Genomic DNA, 19,041 nt, shown 5'->3' on the forward strand with positions numbered 1-19,041 from the left:
AGGTAAACTGGCGGTAGTGCCGGTGTAACATTTTCAATTTTTTCTTGATGAAATACGTTCTGTGCCCTTGTTTTTTAGGTAAAGTTTTTATAATGCTTTATATAAAATTAAAATCATTGATGCTCTAAGCGGTCAGTTTTTTTGTCTATGCGCAGGTGATAATGTGTCCAATATTTATTTTCTTGTTAACAACAAAATAACATTGTATGAACTTTGACATGAGATTAAAGCCAAAGGAGATTTCATTTTCTTAATCAAACGTCAATAAAAGACCAAACATCATCTTTCACCTTCCCACGCCAATCCACCTCTGTAGCTGATATTCCAAACCAGCACCATAATCGCCGCCATCGCGTGGGCCACAAACGTCAACGTCATTGATCCCTATCGATTTTTATATTCAGAGCCTCAGAGGCGTGTACAGGTGTGTACTCTTGTGGTGGTAGTTACTGAAAGTGGATAGAAAAATGATATTTTGCCAAAACCCGAACCGTTACGTTGAACTTAACTTCTTAAACAAGTTACATCGACTACTTCCCGGATAATGGTTACACTCAAAAGAGCCCCGTACGAGATTAATAAAACGTCGACAGTAGGGTTCGAACCTGCGCGGGCGAAGCGCAACAGATTTCAAGTCTGTCTCCTTAACCACTCGGACATATCGACATGTTGTAAGCATGGATACAGAGAATAATTTAGTCTTTGAGATGTTACACAAACATGCTCAACATGGGTTCAACTTCTCCCAAACGGGAGTATTACATTATTTACAAAGACAAGTGAATATATGAATGAAAACGACGATGAGCAATTCAGTTCTTAAACCAAGGAAATTACATAATACTGAAAAATGTTTCAGTTTTTTTCTTTTTTGGAATATCAGAAATACGAAAGATGATATCTTAGATGCTTTTTTGATGAAAAACAACGAAAAGATCTAGAGAGCTCGGCTTTTGATAATGTCGAAACTCATCTCGCTAGGATCAGTGGCTTGCAACTCCACCTGAATGCCATCCAATTCTCTCTTGAACCTATCCTTAGAGCTTGCGTACACCATCTTCATCCTCACTCTAGATGAATCCGGTGACCTACCATGCATCATCCAACAAAGCCAAAACACATAAGTACACTTCATTCAAAACTACTGAAACAAAATCAAGTCTGGTACGTGGGAATATTAAGTATAAGAAAGGGTAGGGTTGTTATCACTTATCAGGTTCTAAACACAACTGGATGAAACATTTGCTTTGACTCCCAAATTTTATAAAGCTGATATATATAGATCGCATGATTTTCAAATTGTCTATTTTTTATCAAGATTAACTTTAAAATGTGTATGGCCTTCTAAATCTCAGAGCCGGTCAAGGTAAGTACTAACATGACATGAAATTGAAGATATATAACCTTTAATAAGGCTACATGATGTACATGTTCTAACGTTTTAACTCCTATGTTGCATGGAAGCTTCATCAGACGTCCGCTTCCCGCTTCAGAACCGGAATCGGAATCGGAATCTTGTGGAAGCTTGCGGAATCTCGCTTCCAAAACGTTTCTAAAATATTCTCTTTAAAAACCTGCTGGAAGCTTACGATTCCGTTTTGGAATCACGCTTCCGTTTTTTTTTAAATGCAATGTATATCAATAAAATATAAACCCATAGTTTTAATCTATATAAAATAAAAAAATTAATAGTAATGAATATTGAGTTATAAATATACAAATATTAAAAATAATACTATAAATTATCTTTATGCATTGAGATTTTTATTAAAGATATATCACATATTGAAATACATTGTGTCAATTATTTATGAAGTATTAAAAATAATTAATATAATATTTTTTGTAAACTTAATTTATGTATATTTTTACAGTTTTAATATAAAATCATTTCAAAATTATTATAAATGAATAAATGCATTATTTCAAATTTAAATCATATAATTTTTAGTCCTAATTTTTAAAAAAATTAATATATGAATATACGCTTCCAACACGTACCCGCTTCCTAATATTTTAAAAAATCTCGCTTCTGCGCTTCCTTACGCTTTCGCTTCCACGTACCCGCTTCAGTTTCCATGCAACATAGTTTAACTCAACACGGCTTTATGATATATAGTAAAATTGAATGAAAGTGTTCCAAACCAAAAGGTAAAACTGAATGAAAATATTAGAGTCCCGGTTAGATTATATATTTGGTTGTCTCCTTTTACTTAACCATCTGGTAAGACATCGGTTTAGCCTCCTTTCACTAAACCGCATGCACCTTATAAATACATTGTTTGTACGTACATTTTCAGTTGAGAAAGTATTTTTTTACATCTATAACAACTTTCTTAATATCTCAGAGCAAATCTGAGCTTCAGCCATTAATTCTCGATCTTCTTAATAGAAAACATCAACGAAGGAAAAGTAGAGAATGCATTTGCCCAAAAAAAAAAAGTAGAGAATGTCGTACCAGGCTATGAAGAAGATTTTGCTCTTCTGGCAATTTTCATTGGTGGTAAAATCGAAATCGAAAACCGCATAGCGGCACTCGTCGGCAGGGAGGGAAGCGGTGAAATCATCGTAAGTCTCTTGGGGGTTTCCTAACTTTTCCACCACCACTTGCTGCCCGTCAATCCTGAATATTATGAACCGAAAGATTCTTTTCTTTAGCTCCAAAAACTTCAGCTTGCAGTTGTCTTCCACTGCCATCCCTGACGCCGCGTTCGCCTTTTCATTCAATCATATCATAGATATCCATCACCATCGATCACATCAAATACAAAAGTATTTTCTTTTCTTCTGAAGTTAGCTAGGTTTTTATTCCATTTTTTATGTCGAAGCTTATGTAATATATGTGATTAACTTATGAAATAAAATGATATAAGTATTTATCTTATACAAAATAATGAGAAATACGTCAATATCATGGAGAAATCGACATCTAACATGATTAGACAATCATTACATCAAAACTCCAGGTTTTAAAGGTCTACATAGGCATCCATATTTTAAGAATCAGACATCGATTGCCTACTACATGCCATTGTATAGTAAAAATAATCCTACAGAATTATTACAAAAGTAAGTAGGAGAAGAGAGGAGACAAACCATTGCTTTTGTTTAGTTTCTATGGTAAAGCTTGAGGAAGAGAAACTTCTTGTTCTGTGTGAATATTGATTGTCCTCTGGAAAAGAGGAAGATGGGAATGTAATTTGTTAGGAGAATTAAGGAAGAGGATAATGCTCAATTGGTTTGTGAAGGGAGGGTCGAGACAAACTCGGACAACTGCTCTTATTTATTATCATTAATATTAGTCGCTAATCTGTTTCTGTGATAAGGGCGTACATTGTTTTCTTTTTTCAAACCTTAAAATTAGCTTAACCATCCCCTCTTTTAAGGCACTGCACACTCTATTATTAGCACCTATTTGTATACATCATGCATACGTTCACACATATGCATGCATATGCGTATATAGATTCATTATCAAATTTAATCGCTAGTTTGCATCATTTTTGCTCATTTCTACCTTTTGTATTCTTTTTTTCTACCATTTTACAATGCATATATCGCATCTAATGCCTATATGACCAGATCACCAGACCATTCATTTATGCTATGTTACCAGTACCACTGGAGCAATGGCTTCCCATAGCCAAATCTTCCTTATTCTGATGATCATGTCTTCTTCTTCTTCCCCTTTCTGTTTCGGTGGAAGGTACGTTTCGAAATCCCTCATTGATCGATCGTTTGTCTTGTTTGAGTTTTATAAAGATCCTTGCATTTTCGATTGCATTTCACTCTCAACCTGATTGAAGGACATGTAGATTTATTTTTGCAATAATGGGGTTTGCGAGAATGTTAATCACATTTCAGTTTAGTTAAGCTTTAATACTGCTCCCTGTTCCTTCTACTTTGATTTATATTTCCTTTTTTAATTTATGCAGTCGGAAGGAACTCCGAGATAAAGATGAAAGTTATACACAGTCCAATTATGTTGTTGGATCTAAATCTGTGGACCCTAGACGTGTTCTTCAACTTTCATGGCTACCAAGGTGAGGTAATTTTTTCATGGATATCTGCTTCACAGATCAAGTTATACACAATATTGCATATAGGAAATTTTCTAGCTGTTGTTAGTTGGAGTTTTTAGATAGCCTGAAAATTAGTCTTCGGGAGATGCTAATGTGTGTTTTACTATTTGGAATGGACAGGGTCTTTCTTTACCGTGGATTCTTGTCAGAGGAAGAGTGTGATCATCTGATATCTCTGGTAAGTTCCTCTTTTCTATCCGGGTTGTTGAGATATATTTGATACATTTGTTCTTTTGTAATGGTTGTTGCTTTTTTCTGTAGAGAAAGGAGACTTCAGAGGTTAAGTCAGGGGATGCTGATGGGAAGACGCAACTTGTAAGTTCTGAGCAAGCTTTAGATGTGCCAGTAAGTTCTTAGTTTATTCTTGAAGTTTGCAGATACACAAGCATGTTGCCATATACCTAAAACACTATGGGGTAAAGATGTTATATAGATGATATTCAAATAGACTCTTAAGACTAAGTTACAAAAAAAAAAGTAGACTCTTACGATAATATGTTTGTAGTTTTGTGTGACACGCAACTTAGAAAGCGCAGGTGTTATATAACCCTAGTATAGCAGTTTCCACCTTGGTTGTTTGAAATAGCTATAACAATGTCATGTTCCAGTCATTAAATTTGGTGCAATTTTGGTAAACTAGGATCCAATAGTTGCTGGGATTGAAGAAAAGATTTCTGCATGGACTTTCCTACCAAGAGGTACTAAGTACTAACCTTTACTTATCCTTGTTTCCAATCAATGGGCACCTTTTAATTGCTATTGGAAAGGCCTCCTTTCTCCAGTTAGGTTTGTAATTGCCTTCTTCTTAGGCCAAAACTGCCGGCTAATGCTCTTTTGGTTCACATCTTTCAGAAAACAGCAGTCCGATCAAGCTAAGAAGTTACACATCGGAAAAGACAGGTAAGAAGTTGGATTATTTTGGAGAAGATTCTAGCTCAGTGTGGCATGAATCTTTGTTGGCAACTATCATTCTCTACGTCACAAACACAACTCAAGGTGGAGAGATTCTCTTCCCAAACTCAGAGGTCAGTAGAAAACAAATAGAAATCAACACAACGAATAATGAAATCATAATATCTATTTTTTGTCCACCAGGTGAAAACCAAAAATAGTTGGTCAGACTGCTCAGAGAGCGGTAACATCTTAAGACCAGTAAAAGGAAACGCAGTTCTGTTCTTCACAAGACACTTGAATGCATCTTTGGATCCAAGAAGCACTCATTTTAGATGTCCTGTGCTGAAAGGGGAACTGTTGGCTGCGACAACACTGATATACGCCAAGAAACAAGCAAGAAATGATGAGAACAGTGGTGAATGCAGTGATGAAGATGAGAACTGTGGACAATGGGCTGAGCTTGGAGAATGCAAAAGAATCCTGTTTATATGATTGGCTCTCCTGATTACTTTGGTACCTGCAGAAAGAGTTGTAACGCTTGTTGATTCTTGATATCATTCTGATCATATTGGAAATAATGGCCATACTGAAACATTTTTTTCTCAATTTCTAACAGATTCAAATTTGTCAAGCTCTTAAGTCTCATTACTTTTTCCTTGGAAGACAAATATTCAAGTGTTCATATATACCTCCATTTTAAACATATATCTTAATATATACATATATGATTCGAATAAATTCATTAATTAGCAGGTGCGTGTCCGTTTGAATATTCTATCAAAATAGATTAAAATAAAAAGGAATATTCCATAAAAGTTAAACGTGGATTATAGAAGATGGATTCTAAATCTGATGCCAGAGAAGCACAACAAACATATTTGGCTTGAGTCGAGCAAAGCCGTTTGACATTTGTGATATAAGATTATGATAGTTGGCAACTGAGCTCAAAATTAACTAGATAAGTTAGTATGCAGGGAAATTTATGTATTTCTTGTTTGTTCATCAATATTAGAGACTTTTTCCAGAGTTTTACCGCTGAAACAACAAATTAGTAATAAATAATAATTAGAGCAAAAATAGTGTTTGCTCACATCATTGGACCAATGAGATTTAAACAAATGTGAATGAATACTTCAAAGTCTTTTTTAAATCTGGACCAAATAAGAATTACAGGGAAAGAAATCATATTTTTCCTATTAAAACATTTGATTTCTTTTATTAATTTATGTTATTGACCATCAAAATATTTGCTGGATATTACGAATTTGGACCCCATTGTTGTCTCGCCTTTATAATTCCTATGTCCTTCCTCCCCGGCACAGCTCTCCCATTCCGAAATTTTCTCAAAATTTTCTTTAGCGTCCCATCACTTTCTCGGATTTTCTCTGTTTTCGCTCCGTTCTCGCTTTTGAATCAATCCCCCCAGGATCGCTCTTTATTTTATTTTCTTCTTCTCATTCTCTCTTTCGACGCGCGTCCGATCTGTTGTTACTGTGTTACTGGTACGTGATCGGCACTTTCGATAAACACTCAAAATCGATTTCGAATTCACTCGCGTCGTGTTTGCAATGCATGACTGTTTGTTGATGAGATTTCAAAACCGCCAATAGCTTTGGATAGTGATTTCGATTTCGATTTTGATTCTGTTAGGTGGCTTCTCTGTCAGTGGTTCTGATAATTGAATTGAATTGTATATATATAGTTACTGTGTTTGTTAATGGCTGTTTGTTTGCAGTTGAAATCGATGGAGCTGGTGAAACAAGAAGGGAATGATTCTCTCGACATGCTAATCAGACGAGCGGTTGGTAAAGATCCGTTTTTTACTTTCCATAGACCTGAGAACAGTCCAGTGCAGCTCTTTCAGCTTCTCAATACCTTAGAACGTCCAGGTAATTGCCTCATCTGATTGGATCTCACTTTCTTGATTATAGATAGTATGTGTGGCTTTTGGGGAATGGTACATTTGTATTCTGTTTGATTGTTCTATTTGGTTCACAGGATGGCCGTTGCTGGCTCCTTTGAAGATACAGCTGCACAAGTGTGACAAGTGCACCAGGGAGTTTTGCTCTCCTGTTAACTTTAGAAGGCATAAGCGTATGCATCGGCCTTCTAGAAAGCCTGAAATGGTTTGCTTTGCCTGAACTTACTCCTGGTTGATTTAGTTCTTTTTATTTCGAAGTGTTTCTGAAGATTTGTGTTTGCATGGTTTCAGTATTCTGGTAAAGAGAGGGATGCGCTGGGTGCCTTTTGGGATGAGGTTAGTTTCCCTTCCTAGACGTCTTCTCTTTTTTTTTTCCTTTAGGTAATGATGATCATGTTCATTCTCTCTGGTTATTTCAGCTCTCTGCATTTGACGCAAAGGAGATTCTCTCATTAAAGAACATGATGCTGGAGGTATAGTATATGATTCCTGTTGATGCTTTCCCTTCTTTTCACAAAAAAAATTGTTATCTTCACTCATTTTAAGCGCATAGTGAGCATCGGTTATGAGTGTAGTATTGCATGTTTCCCCAGTCTCCCAATGGCTCAATTTGTTGTTGTTCGACTCATCGTTTAGAAGCGTTCTGACTCTTTATGAATGCCGTATTGCTTATTTTCTTCATTATTGCAAGGTTTGTGAAACCATGATTAGAAATAGAGAATATACCATACCTAATTCGTATGCACATTCTCACTGGGCGGATGAGTATGCATACATTCATCATGCTGTTCATTTCTTGTTTTCCATGCTCTAGCATTGTATTTCTCCATCATTGATCTGTGTGACTAATTGACATGAGACTAGTTTCTCCAACTTAAGATGCTTTGTTTTTTGATTCTTGTAGAATGTTCGTGGAGAATCAGTTGAGTCAGGACTAATTTCTCTGATCGAAAACCCAGGATATACTGCGCTCCCGCAGTATTATCTAAGAGCTGGTTCTGACCTTTTGGTATGAAGTTCCTCTCTCTCTTGACGATTTCTTGTTTCTTTTAATCTTTCGAGATAAAGTATTCTCCATGTTCAACCTCATGAGTCATGGCTGATATAGTGATGATATATGTTTACTTTTTCTTCAGGATATCATCCAGGGTAGACCACTTAGGTTTCCAATTTATTCAAATCAACTTTTTAGCATTCTCGATGATGCAAGCGAAAAAACTTTCATGACCAACGAGGCTGCATCAATTCAGAAGTACATTTTTGACGGGGAAAATGGAAAAAATGTACTGGAGGCAAAAAATGTCGTTGCTTGCGCAAGCTTTCTTCTGGAACAGCAATTGGTAACGTTTTTCCGTCAAGGTTTCACCGTTCCTCTTTAGTTGGCAAAGGAAAGTGTCTTATACGAGGACGCTTCTTTGCATGTATCTGTTACATGTGATTTATTTTTGTTTTCGTGTTGTACAGATTAAAGCATGGCTTGCTGACAAAGATGCGGAAGCTCTGAGATGCCAAAACTTACTGGTTGAAGAGGAAGAAGCTGCTCAAAGAAGGTGCGTGCTTATTAATTGCAATGCCAGTCGTATAAGATTACTAAAATCAAGATTCTCCAATTCGGAATTGGTTTCTAAGTGTTGAGTCTTATTTACTGGTATGATGTCTGGAGCAGACAAGCTGAGCTCTTGGAGAGGAAGAAGAGGAAGAAGCTAAGACAGAAAGAACAGAGAGTAAAGGACCAGACAAAAGATGCTAAGGAAGACGAGAGTACCACATCAGAAGAACAACAACAATCTCCAGCCGAGTCATCAAGACCGTTATCTGTTGCTTCAGATACCGAGGCACAGAGATCAGACTCCATACCAACTGAGGACTCTTCATCCCTCGAGGAACCTCAAGTTTTGGAAATTGACAATGAGAGGAACGGTGAAACTCAAGCGCCAATGGTTGATGGTGCTGGTTTTGGTAATGGCCAAAACATGGAAAGGCGAAGTGGCCGTAGGGAAATGGAAAGATCACAGTATGGAATGCCGAATGGGTTTCACGGTAATCATGCGCCAAAACTTGGAGGCATGCGAAAGAACGGAACTAACAGAGACGCAAGAGCCAACACTACCAAAGTTTGGAGCCGAAAAGCTGATAACCCCAAATCGATATCACCAGACGCAGTAGTAGCTGAACCGGAACAAACTAAGAACAGCGAAGTTCTGATTGGATCGGTAAGTGTAACTATTGGAAACAGCTGTCTCAGTGGAGAACATAACCAAGCAAAATGTAGTAGTGAAGAGGAGGGAAGAACAAAGGCTGTTGAGGCGAAACCCACATCTGAGCAATCAACTGCAGAGGTATCGAGACCAGTGAGCAGTCAGGGAAGGAAAGTGTCAACATCAAATGGAAACACAGACAAAAAAGATGAGCACTCGAGCTCAACTCAACCTGAAGTTAAGACCGCTAATCACATAAGCTTGCAGTTCAACAACCACGAAGCAAAGGCGTTTCTTGCAAAGAGTAAAACTTCTTTTCTTCCTTTTCTAATCTCTCTATCGTTAGTTCCAGTAGTTTAAAAGTGGGTTTACTCAAAACTGAATTGGCTTGTCAGGATGGAAAGAGGCAATATCTGCAGAACACGTGACGTTGGTTCTGTCTCAGGAAACAGACATGCCGGGCAACAACACTCACGAATCCTCAAATGGTGTTATAACCGCCGCGAGACCAAAGCACAGGATGAAACCCGAAAAGGGCGCGAATGTGAAGTATGTTCCAAAACAGAAGATTCCTTGAAAAATCGAACTTGATTCTGGACCAGAGAGTATCATTCTTTTTAGGTATACCAAAGTGCAGTATTAGCGAGAGTGATAGAGAGACGAATCATTTTTTTTCTTGCTTCTAGAGAGATTTTTCTTGATTTCAAGAGTCCTCATTCTTGATAGAAAGACATAGATTTGTTATTTTGTTGACCTTATTCCATTCTGAGGGTTTAAACTTGAAATTTAAGATTTTGCAATGAAATAGGTTTTCAGATTTTTATGAAATGTTCCAAAGAATATTATTATATATATCTTATCAGTACAAGATAGATCCCCACAATGAAAAGCTATATATATATATACGTATAGTTGTTGTTAGACCCCCAATCTCTTACCAAATCATTGAACTGCTTTCCAATGTTAGGTGGTGTTTCTTCTGGTAATGAAGAAGACTGAAAAAAAGTAACGCTTTTGTCAACTGAATCCTCCAGACCGTAAAACAGGAAAGAAACTCCAACTGTTTCCAGGACTGTTATCACCTTTTCCTGCAACCTTCTCATTCGCCCACCACTCCGCTGTCTTCTCCTCTTTCGTGTTATCAAACTTGAACTCTTTGCTCGACCCTAACGAAAACGTTCTCAACTTCTCACTCAGCTCGTCACCAGAAACCGAGTCACTCCATTTGTTCGCTTTCTCATCCAAACCAACTCCGTATAGCTTACTTGCAAAGCAACGCGCAACGTCTTCACCAGTCAACTCAAACGAAACTCTATGAGCAACCGCGCCACCTTCATCACCATGCCTTGACGACGACCCGTCATCATCAGAATTAGCCAAAGACGCAACCTCAGAGATCTGACTATCCAAAAGACTGCCTAAACCCACCATCTCTACACCATTTGGCGTCACAGCACCAGAACCAAGCTTTGACCCAAGCCCTCCACTTCCACCGTCAGGAGTCAAAGCACCCGAACCCAACCTCGAACCTTGACCAGCAGGCGTGATCGTCCCAGAACCGAACCTCGACCCCCATTTACGCGCTGTGAAGTGCTCAAACCCCAGAAACCTCGGAGGCTCACCGACACGAAACTCGATGATGGAGCATTTACCAGGGTAAGGAGAAGAAGTACCAGAGTTGGACACCACGGAGCCAGGAGAGATCAGATTCCCACCTGGACTCCCTGGATACACTTGATGCGACTTAAACTCGTAGTGCCCAGCCGAAAACTTCTGACTCACTCCACCACCACTCCTCCTCGCTCGTTCAAGCGAAGAAGTAAGTAACTGAGCAAAAGGAACCTCAGGGGAAGAAGGCGTTGCGCAAGACGCTCGACCAGACTCAGGAGGCGGCGTGTAGGGAGCAGTTGTGACGGCGGAGTCAACAGGTGGAGTAACGGGCTGTGTTTCGTTAGCGTAAGGCCCAATAGCAAACGCTGAAGGCGGTTCGTTGCGGGAATACGCATTAACGACTCCGTGAGGAGTGTGGGACACAGAGGAAGGACCTGACTGAAGAAACGACGCTGGAGATGAAGGAGGAGCTATAAAAGGAAGGAATATCGAAGTTGAGTTGCTAGATGAGTTTTGGACCGGAGCCACCGGAGCTGATCCGGACCCAACCGGTTCGGGTACGAGAACCGCGTGACCGATCCGTTTGTTGTTCTTTTGGGATCCGAAGCACCAGTACAAGCTCCGCCAGCTTCCCCATTTTTTCTTCTGTAAATTAAATTTAAAAATAAAAAGACAAGATTGTTGATCAGCTACAGACAAGAATCTAGTGGTTGTAATTAACTTCACCATTACTGATCCAAAGTGTTGTTGTTTACTTACCTGTACTGACGACGGTTGGACTCGAGACTCGGCGGAGACGATGGCAGAAGCGGCGGCGTTCACCGTCTCGACGGTGTTATTCACGTTTCTCATATCTCAGGCTTGTTGGAATTAAGCGAACAAATAGCATACAGATTATGCGAACTCTCAACACACCACTTTCGATCTCAGCAATGGAAGAGGAGGGAGAGGGTTTCTACGGTGAAGATCAAAACGAAACAAAAAAATCTGGAAAATTTAAAATGTGAAATCGAACAGACAAAGAAGGGAATAAATAAGCAAAACTTTTTTTATTACATGGAGGATGAGCGAGCATTCACTCTCTCTCTATCTCTCAGTGGTCGTTATCTTTTACAGTTTGCATTCAATTTTCCACGAGATATTGCCACGTCATCGAAGTTGACGGTCCGGACCCACGCGCTTCCATTTACTATTTTTCTTTATATTAAAAATAATATTCGCAATTATTGTAGTGTTGGTAATTAAATCATTGCTATAAATAATTGGGAAAGAGAGGAAGAGGGAAAATACTTTAAAAGGGAAAAGTAACGCATTATAGTGATGCAGACAAATGGCTTTCCTTTCGATTATTTTGTTATAACAAATCATCGTTTGTAAGAGTAATTACAGGGGAATACCACTGAGGGGTTACTCTAATTATGGTGGACGTCAAGAAACTCGTGAGTTTGCTTTGAGTCTTTTAAGATAAATGCGCCGCTCTCTGAGTCTTCTGTCAGTTTGCGAGATTCTCGTGACTTACACAAATTACATAAAAAGTTTAGTTTTCTCGAAGTATTTATCACCGCTCATATGTAAAGATAGTTATTGTTATGTTCTTCTATGGAATGGATTAATTCAAGAATGGGATATTTTTGCTATAAATAGGCAGTTGTATTTTGTTTGCTTTGTGTAGTATAATAGTAGCACTTTGATTTCTCTTTTCTTTTGTTGCTAAAATGCACTTTTATCTTTTAAAGTTTTTCATCCAGGATATGTAACACTTTTTGTTGTGTTTGATCGTTTTAAGCCTTGATAGTAGTGTAGATACTTATGATAAACATAATCTCTTGGTATATGATATGATCTGATCTGATAAATTTTTGGACACACGTGTGTCCACACTTCAAGTGTACGTCTAATAAGTGCATTTGGATATTCAATTCATGTTTTCATAAAAGTTTATCCAAGTAAATATAAACTACACCCTAAAATAATGTATATCACTTGTGTAAGGTTTATACACAATGTACTCAAATTTGAATTTTCAATTATATGATCTAAAAAATCTTTGGTGTAACATATTATATAAGCATATTAACATGCTAATTCACATTTGTAAAAAATAATTGTTGAGGATTTTGTTATTGCTAAGATTAGACTTCTATCAACGGTGTGTGTGTGCTAGTGGTTAAGCGTAGGGGCTAGTTCTGTTCCGTTCAATTTAAAGTTAAAGACCGACTCTGGACCGAAAGAAAGATTAAGATTAACCGTCCAACTATTCATGGAATAGCAACAACAACAAAAATTGGACTTGTAAATCCGAACGATTTCAAGACTACAAAACCACGAGATTAAATAGTTACTATACTCTTGAATAATATAACAACTATGCTATATATATATATATATAACTTGATTTGTTCAACATCAAGAAGCTGTGTTTCCAAAATAAAGAGAAGAGTGTGCCTTCAAGATAGAGCATATGTTACAACACTATTTTACTTTGTTTGTATTGGATTACATAAGAGAAAGTTTCCAGAAATTCTACTTATTAGGCATGTGTTTTGTTGAGTTTTTGTTGACCCTTTAGATGCTTCAAAAACTCAAGATCAATATATATATAAGTTGGATCACTGTCAGTATGATATATATGAGGCTCTTATGGCGACATCTAAACTAATTTGATGGTCGAATCGGATCTTGCATGGCATATTTGTGTTATCCTATGATTTTTGTCACCATCAATTGTGCGTTTGGTCTATAAATCGAACAACTTCAAAAAACATGTATAAGAAATAGCTATATTAGAGATGACCGTTCGTCCACACAAGAAAGACATTTTGCCTAGATTCTTTGTAAAGGAGTCGATATGTAACTTTCGAGACTTTCGAATATTTGATTAGTAATATTTAAATGGATCACAATATTAATCTAAAACACTCGAGAAATGACCAATAGATATAGAGAGTATCGACCTCAAAGGGAATTATCAATCAGTGTGTGTGGATGGTCCTATAAGAGATTCTTCAGGACCAAAACGATCGGTTTGTGACTTGTGAACGGCATTGAGCAAAAATGGTTAACAATGATATTACTTTCTAATAAGTAGTTGACCCTTACTATTTGTTAATTACTTTTCTGATCTTTTTAATATTACTTAGATCTAGAATTAGATGGAGATGTTAGTGGTAGCCGCCATATTTTTGCTAATGGAAGATCTTCGAAGATGTATGAATTATGATTTCATATGCTCTGTGAATGATTAAACTAAACCAATGTGACAAAAACAGATTAGTGAGGGTAGTTTAGTCAAATTCAAAAAGCAATATATGATGGCCTATGGTTATGGGGCTAAGAAGAGAGCGCACGTGTGCAGTATAATGACTTTTACGTGCGTGCGTACGAATGTGACACTTTACCTTTCTCTCTTGATAAGAAAGATGTTCACTTTTGTGAGTATACTCCTTTTTAACAAACACTATGGCAACAAAGATGATAGAAAGTGGCAATGAATCTTTTGTATAGGTAAACAAAATTCATCAAAGTTACATTTTCACACTGCTCTCTAGTCTTGTAATTACTAATATGTGACAAACAAAAGTAGTCATAGCATTAAAACATGTGACAACTAAATATAGGTGGATTTTCTTTACTTTTCTAACTATGAACATCTACTCTTTTACCTTGACTTTGGTAATTACTTTTAAGATTTGCCTTTTGCAGTTGTGTAGATTAATAAGGGACACACACAAACCTTAATCAACCTTCAGTTTAGAATAGTTAGTTTACTTTTGCAATTAACTGTCTGTCCTACAACCTTTCACGGATTTATGCTTCAACTCTACCTCCTTATTTAATCTCCACTTTTTAATAGCTATAGATTTAAATCATACAATAATTTGACTTATAGTTATACTTGTGACTTGTAGATACAATAATCACAACCAGTTGTCTTTTAAAAAAAAAACTTGTTTACATCCTTAAAATTGCAGCAATATCCGTTATTTCAGAAACATAGTAAATTTAGTTTTTTAGTGATCGTTTATTTACACTTTTTTATCATCCACAAGGACCACAACTTACATAGTTACATACAAATACTACATTCCAAATTTAATTTAGGTACATAAGAGGAGAATAGTAAATTACAAACGTATAATGACTATTATCATATTTAACCAAAAAAATAATGATTACCATAGTTCGGCCATACGTCTAACGGGATCACGAATAATATGAATCTCTTATGTAGACCTAAATTTAATTTGGAGCCAATTATTGATAGTGATGTGGTATGTTTAGTTACAGCATATATGCATATTATAAATGAAATCATATAAAATATCATGTCCAGGTTATATCAACAAGTCAACTACTAAAGACTTCACTTTTATCCGCACCTTCTGTGAAGGAAAGTTGTAATATATTTCTGAACTACGAAAGTCTCGCTACGGCCTACGTGTGAATACAAAATGGGTATGTACATACATGGATACATATAAAAGAAGCATAAACTAAATGTAGCATATTATTGACAAAATTTTACATCAAAAGATGACCGGTCATCCACTAGCAGTCACATGGTGATCGAGTAGACATTGAACATGATAAAAAGTGCCAAAATAAGTGGAATAATCAAAGGGGAATCTTCCTTCATTCATATAATAAAATAAACATTTCGAGGCTATGACCTAGCTATAGCTACTCCACCATTACATATAATATGCTATTACATTTACTATAGTTTTAAAGCGTGACCATTAATTTGATAAATAGAAAGAAAAAAGAAGATTATAGTTTAGAAGTTGAGAATGATTGGTAGGGAGAGAGGATGGGACCTATTCTCCCCCAACATCCCACATGCACACTTCCTCTCTTTCATTTATTTCTTTCGTTCTAATTTTATCCATTTCCGTGTTTCACAATCTCACTTATTCATTGATTGTGATATATATAATATATGGTAGCTTGTTGTCCAAAAGAGAATACACGGCAGCTTAAAACTACTAGTGTTTTAATCAGGGGCGAAGCCAGGATCATTTTCTAACGGGTGCATAAGATATACAAAATTTAGATGGGCTAAGAGGGAATCGAAACTGAGATTCTGAGGGGGGTGCACTTATGCATTAAACCATCACAACTAACTGATTTTTGTTGAACGTTTGCATACTAAATAGCTATTATTAATAATATTATGGGTGCATGTGCCCCCATAGTGGCTGTACTAGCTTCGCCCCTGGTTTTAATATTGTTGATGGTTCATGAAAATTTTCCTATCATTGATTGCGAACATGCTGAGTCACTGATCACTTGAGCTGACATGATGTTTATCTTCTAGTGCGTTAGATTTAAGTAAGTTGGGTTTGATCTTTTAACAAAAAGACACTGTCAAGAGAAATAAAAGTAGTTGAAATTATGTTTAGGTTAGACTAAAGATAATTTAGGCTTCACACATAATGTGTCATATGCAGGGGCGACGCTACTTGAATAGCTATGGGTCTGAGTAGAAAAAAACTTCTTATTAATAGAGGATAGTAAAATTTCGAAAACCAACGAGCAATTTTGTATTGTTTTATATAATAGACCAAACCCATTACAAAAGATACCCTTTTCGATCGTGGCTTTCGTCCAGCTTTCATATTAAAGCCCAAATATTTAAAAACCCAATCTCCTTGAAAAAAGAAAGGTTGTTCGGACAAAAAAGCCCAAAGTGAAAAGGGTATTTACGTAAAATAACAATAAAAGGGCAGCTTCTAAACCCTCTAAAACCCTAGAATAACACTTGTATAAAATAAAGTCACAAGCGCAGCTTCATCCCCAACGACATAACCTCTCTCCGAAAGCTTCTCTCGTTATACGCAGTCTCTAAACCCTAATTCGAAGATGAGACCTCCTCTAACTGGTGGTAAGAACCCTAGCCGCCGCTCTTTTCTTCGTCTCCATCGTTTAGGCTTTTAGTTTAAGAACGGCTAGCTCTGTTTTCGTTTTAAGTTGAATCTCTTTGTATATAGCTGAACTGTTTATAAAGGTTGTTCCTTTTAGTTTAGATGCTTAATGGGTATTCGCTATTTTCATTGGATCTATTGTTTTAAGGAAGATATTGAGCCGTTGTTTTGTGTGTTCAGGACGTGGTGGTGGTGGCTTCAGTGGCGGACGTGGTGGCGGTGGGTTCAGTGGTGGACGTTCTGGAGGAAGAGGAAGAGGATTCGGAGACCGTGGCGGTGGTCGCAGCGGCAGAGGCATGAGAGGTAGAGGAGAGCGTGGTCGCAACGGTAGAGGAGCACCAGGACGTGGTGGAATGAAGGGAGGTAGCAAGGTGATTGTGGAGCCACACAGACACCCAGGAGTGTTCATTGCCAAGGGTAAAGAGGATGCTCTTGTCACTAAGAACTTGGTTCCTGGTGAGGCTGTTTACAACGAGAAGAGAATCTCTGTTCAGGTATATAATTGATGGTTTATTGATTTATTTCGAGTTTTGTTTGTTTCAGTGTTGTTAATTGGTTTGTGATTGTAATTAAATAGAATGAGGATGGAACCAAGACTGAATACAGGGTGTGGAATCCTTTCCGTTCAAAGTTGGCTGCTGCTATTCTCGGTGGTGTTGATAACATTTACATCGTAAGTCACATCTTGTTTTGGAACTTATTTGTTTCTGCCTGTTGTGTGACTTGTCCATACATTTATTGTTTGTATTTGTTTCAATGTAGAAACCTGGTTCTAAAGTTCTATACCTTGGTGCTGCTTCTGGGACAACAGTCTCTCACGTGTCTGACATTGTTGGACCTGTAAGCACAACTTATCCTTTATGTTTGTAGTTATTTACATGTTTTTTTATGTTGTTGCTCATAAACTTGGGTTTGTGGTTTTGTAGGAGGGATGTGTTTACGCTGTTGAGTTCTCTCACCGAAGTGGTAGAGATTTGGTGAACATGGCGAAGAAGAGAACTAATATTATTCCAATCATTGAGGATGCTAGACATCCTGCTAAATACAGAATGCTTGTCGGCATGGTTGATGTTGTCTTCGCTGATGTTGCTCAGCCTGATCAGGTTTGCTTCCTTTATTATATCTTATCAGTGTGCACGTCTTTTAAATTGCTATAAAAACTTTTACCGCTTTGAAATTAAAATGATGTTCTGATGATGGCAAATGATGATGTTACTTGGATTCCCCTTCAGAACATTTTGTAATGTTGCAAACTCCAAGTTTCTGATGCTTAAGAACATCTTCCTTCCTTCAATATAGTTTTTTTATTGGTTTCTTTTCGGATTATAGTTTCATCTTTTGTCAACCACAGTAAAATCTTTTATTACTGTTTCTTTTTCCTGCGTATAACAGATCGATCGGTTTGGGTTTTCCATATGATAAAATTTGATTTGGTCATTTAAAGATTTCGTAATATAACTTTTATTGCAGTTTTTTTTTGCTGATGACCGAATAATCTGTTTTGGTTTTCCATCTGGTTGAGAATTTAATTTGGTCATTAAAAATTTAGTTTGAAAATTTAATTGGCACAATAAGTTTATAATGCCATTGACCATTCGTTGTCCCCAAGTTTGCTAATGCCATCCATGTTTCAGGTATAATATAATGATCTATATGTTTTAAATTGTTCTTTATGAAATGTTGTTCGTCTTTAAAAACCCTTAGGCTAGGATCGTGGCTTTGAACTCAAGCTTCTTCCTCAAAACAGGAGGTCACTTTAATATCTCGATCAAGGTTAGTAGCAGCACTTCAGTATTCATTCTTGATATGTTAATTAATGTTCATTCTTCTATTGTTACTCAAAGAATTTTTCTCTCTTGTTTGCAACAGGCAAACTGTATTGACTCAACGGTTCCGGCAGAAGCAGTGTTTCAGAGTGAAGTGAAGAAGTTGCAGCAGGAGCAATTCAAGCCAGCAGAGCAAGTGACGCTTGAGCCATTTGAGCGTGATCATGCCTGTGTCGTCGGTACCTACCGTGCACCTAAGAAGACCAAGGTTGCCGCTTAGAAATTCCTTCCTTGTGTTGGGATTTGGTTCTTCAGATTTTTATTTAGTTTTTTTTAATACAGTATTGCGTATGTAATCGTTTTGAACCTGAATAGGCTTTTTTGTGTTTTTATTTGAGACTGAAAACTCACCTAAACCATGTTTTGCTTATTGATAAGTTTATTTCGTTAAGACTTATTTTAATAATTTCCCAATAATTAGTGAAACTCAAAAAGCCTAATACATGATAACATACCATGTGCACAAAGAATAAGATTAAAAAGACAAGTAGCAACGTACAACACGTGTATCTCTACTTGTAATCATAAGCGAGTTACTGTCTGCAAACATCAGGTTGTGACCCAAATTTGCAACAATGCTTATCC

The 19,041-nt window shown here is 37.0% G+C and overlaps 5 protein-coding genes and 2 non-coding genes across 9 annotated transcripts; 4 read left to right on the forward strand and 3 right to left on the reverse strand.

The window, feature by feature from the left end:
* Positions 1-584: 584 nt before the first annotated feature.
* TRNAS-UGA lies at positions 585-666 on the reverse strand. The gene has a single exon. It is a non-coding gene; the product is annotated as a tRNA-Ser (tRNA).
* A 120-nt stretch (positions 667-786) lies between these two features.
* On the reverse strand, positions 787-3,248 carry LOC103863339 (actin-depolymerizing factor). Its single transcript, XM_009141091.3, has 3 exons — positions 3,097-3,248; positions 2,459-2,715; positions 787-1,088 (listed from the first exon to the last, which is right to left on the reverse strand). The coding sequence occupies exons 1-3, from the start codon at positions 3,097-3,099 to the stop codon at positions 938-940; spliced, it is 411 nt and encodes a 136-aa protein (XP_009139339.1). The 5' UTR covers positions 3,100-3,248; the 3' UTR covers positions 787-937.
* A 290-nt stretch (positions 3,249-3,538) lies between these two features.
* On the forward strand, positions 3,539-5,619 carry LOC103863344 (probable prolyl 4-hydroxylase 12). The gene is given in 8 exon segments (XM_009141097.3): positions 3,539-3,706; positions 3,936-4,043; positions 4,203-4,260; positions 4,344-4,397; positions 4,723-4,780; positions 4,935-5,107; positions 5,178-5,445; positions 5,448-5,619. Coding segments are annotated over 8 exon segments (870 nt in total). The 5' UTR covers positions 3,539-3,629; the 3' UTR covers positions 5,522-5,619.
* Positions 5,620-5,839: 220 nt separating this feature from the next.
* Positions 5,840-9,914, forward strand: LOC103863353. The gene is made up of 10 exons (XM_009141106.3): positions 5,840-6,478; positions 6,712-6,865; positions 6,975-7,102; positions 7,189-7,233; positions 7,317-7,370; positions 7,802-7,906; positions 8,034-8,237; positions 8,362-8,447; positions 8,564-9,399; positions 9,491-9,914. Exons 2-10 carry the CDS (start codon positions 6,721-6,723, stop codon positions 9,670-9,672), a joined length of 1,785 nt encoding a protein of 594 aa, XP_009139354.1. The 5' UTR covers positions 5,840-6,478; positions 6,712-6,720; the 3' UTR covers positions 9,673-9,914.
* A 9-nt stretch (positions 9,915-9,923) lies between these two features.
* LOC103863361 lies at positions 9,924-11,808 on the reverse strand. Its single transcript, XM_009141114.3, has 2 exons — positions 11,466-11,808; positions 9,924-11,351 (listed from the first exon to the last, which is right to left on the reverse strand). Exons 1-2 carry the CDS (start codon positions 11,556-11,558, stop codon positions 10,113-10,115), a joined length of 1,332 nt encoding a protein of 443 aa, XP_009139362.2. The 5' UTR covers positions 11,559-11,808; the 3' UTR covers positions 9,924-10,112.
* A 4,628-nt stretch (positions 11,809-16,436) lies between these two features.
* On the forward strand, positions 16,437-18,853 carry LOC103863368 (probable mediator of RNA polymerase II transcription subunit 36b). Of its 3 annotated transcripts, none has more exons than XM_009141122.3 (7): positions 16,437-16,590; positions 16,811-17,124; positions 17,208-17,303; positions 17,393-17,470; positions 17,557-17,733; positions 18,335-18,403; positions 18,500-18,853. In XM_009141122.3, exons 1-7 carry the CDS (start codon positions 16,569-16,571, stop codon positions 18,674-18,676), a joined length of 933 nt encoding a protein of 310 aa, XP_009139370.1. In that variant the 5' UTR covers positions 16,437-16,568; the 3' UTR covers positions 18,677-18,853. The 3 variants fall into 3 exon arrangements, with proteins under 3 accessions (XP_009139370.1, XP_033133084.1, XP_033133085.1); XM_033277193.1 differs by having other exon boundaries at positions 16,488-16,587; positions 16,835-17,124; XM_033277194.1 differs by having other exon boundaries at positions 16,498-16,610; positions 16,806-17,124.
* On the forward strand, positions 17,828-17,901 carry LOC117129149. The gene has a single exon (XR_004452771.1). It is a non-coding gene; the product is annotated as a small nucleolar RNA snoR60 (small nucleolar RNA).
* Positions 18,854-19,041: the final 188 nt, after the last annotated feature.

The sequence above is a fragment of the Brassica rapa genome, chromosome A01, assembly GCF_000309985.2.
Source record: "Brassica rapa cultivar Chiifu-401-42 chromosome A01, CAAS_Brap_v3.01, whole genome shotgun sequence".
Taxonomy (NCBI): domain Eukaryota; kingdom Viridiplantae; phylum Streptophyta; class Magnoliopsida; order Brassicales; family Brassicaceae; genus Brassica; species Brassica rapa.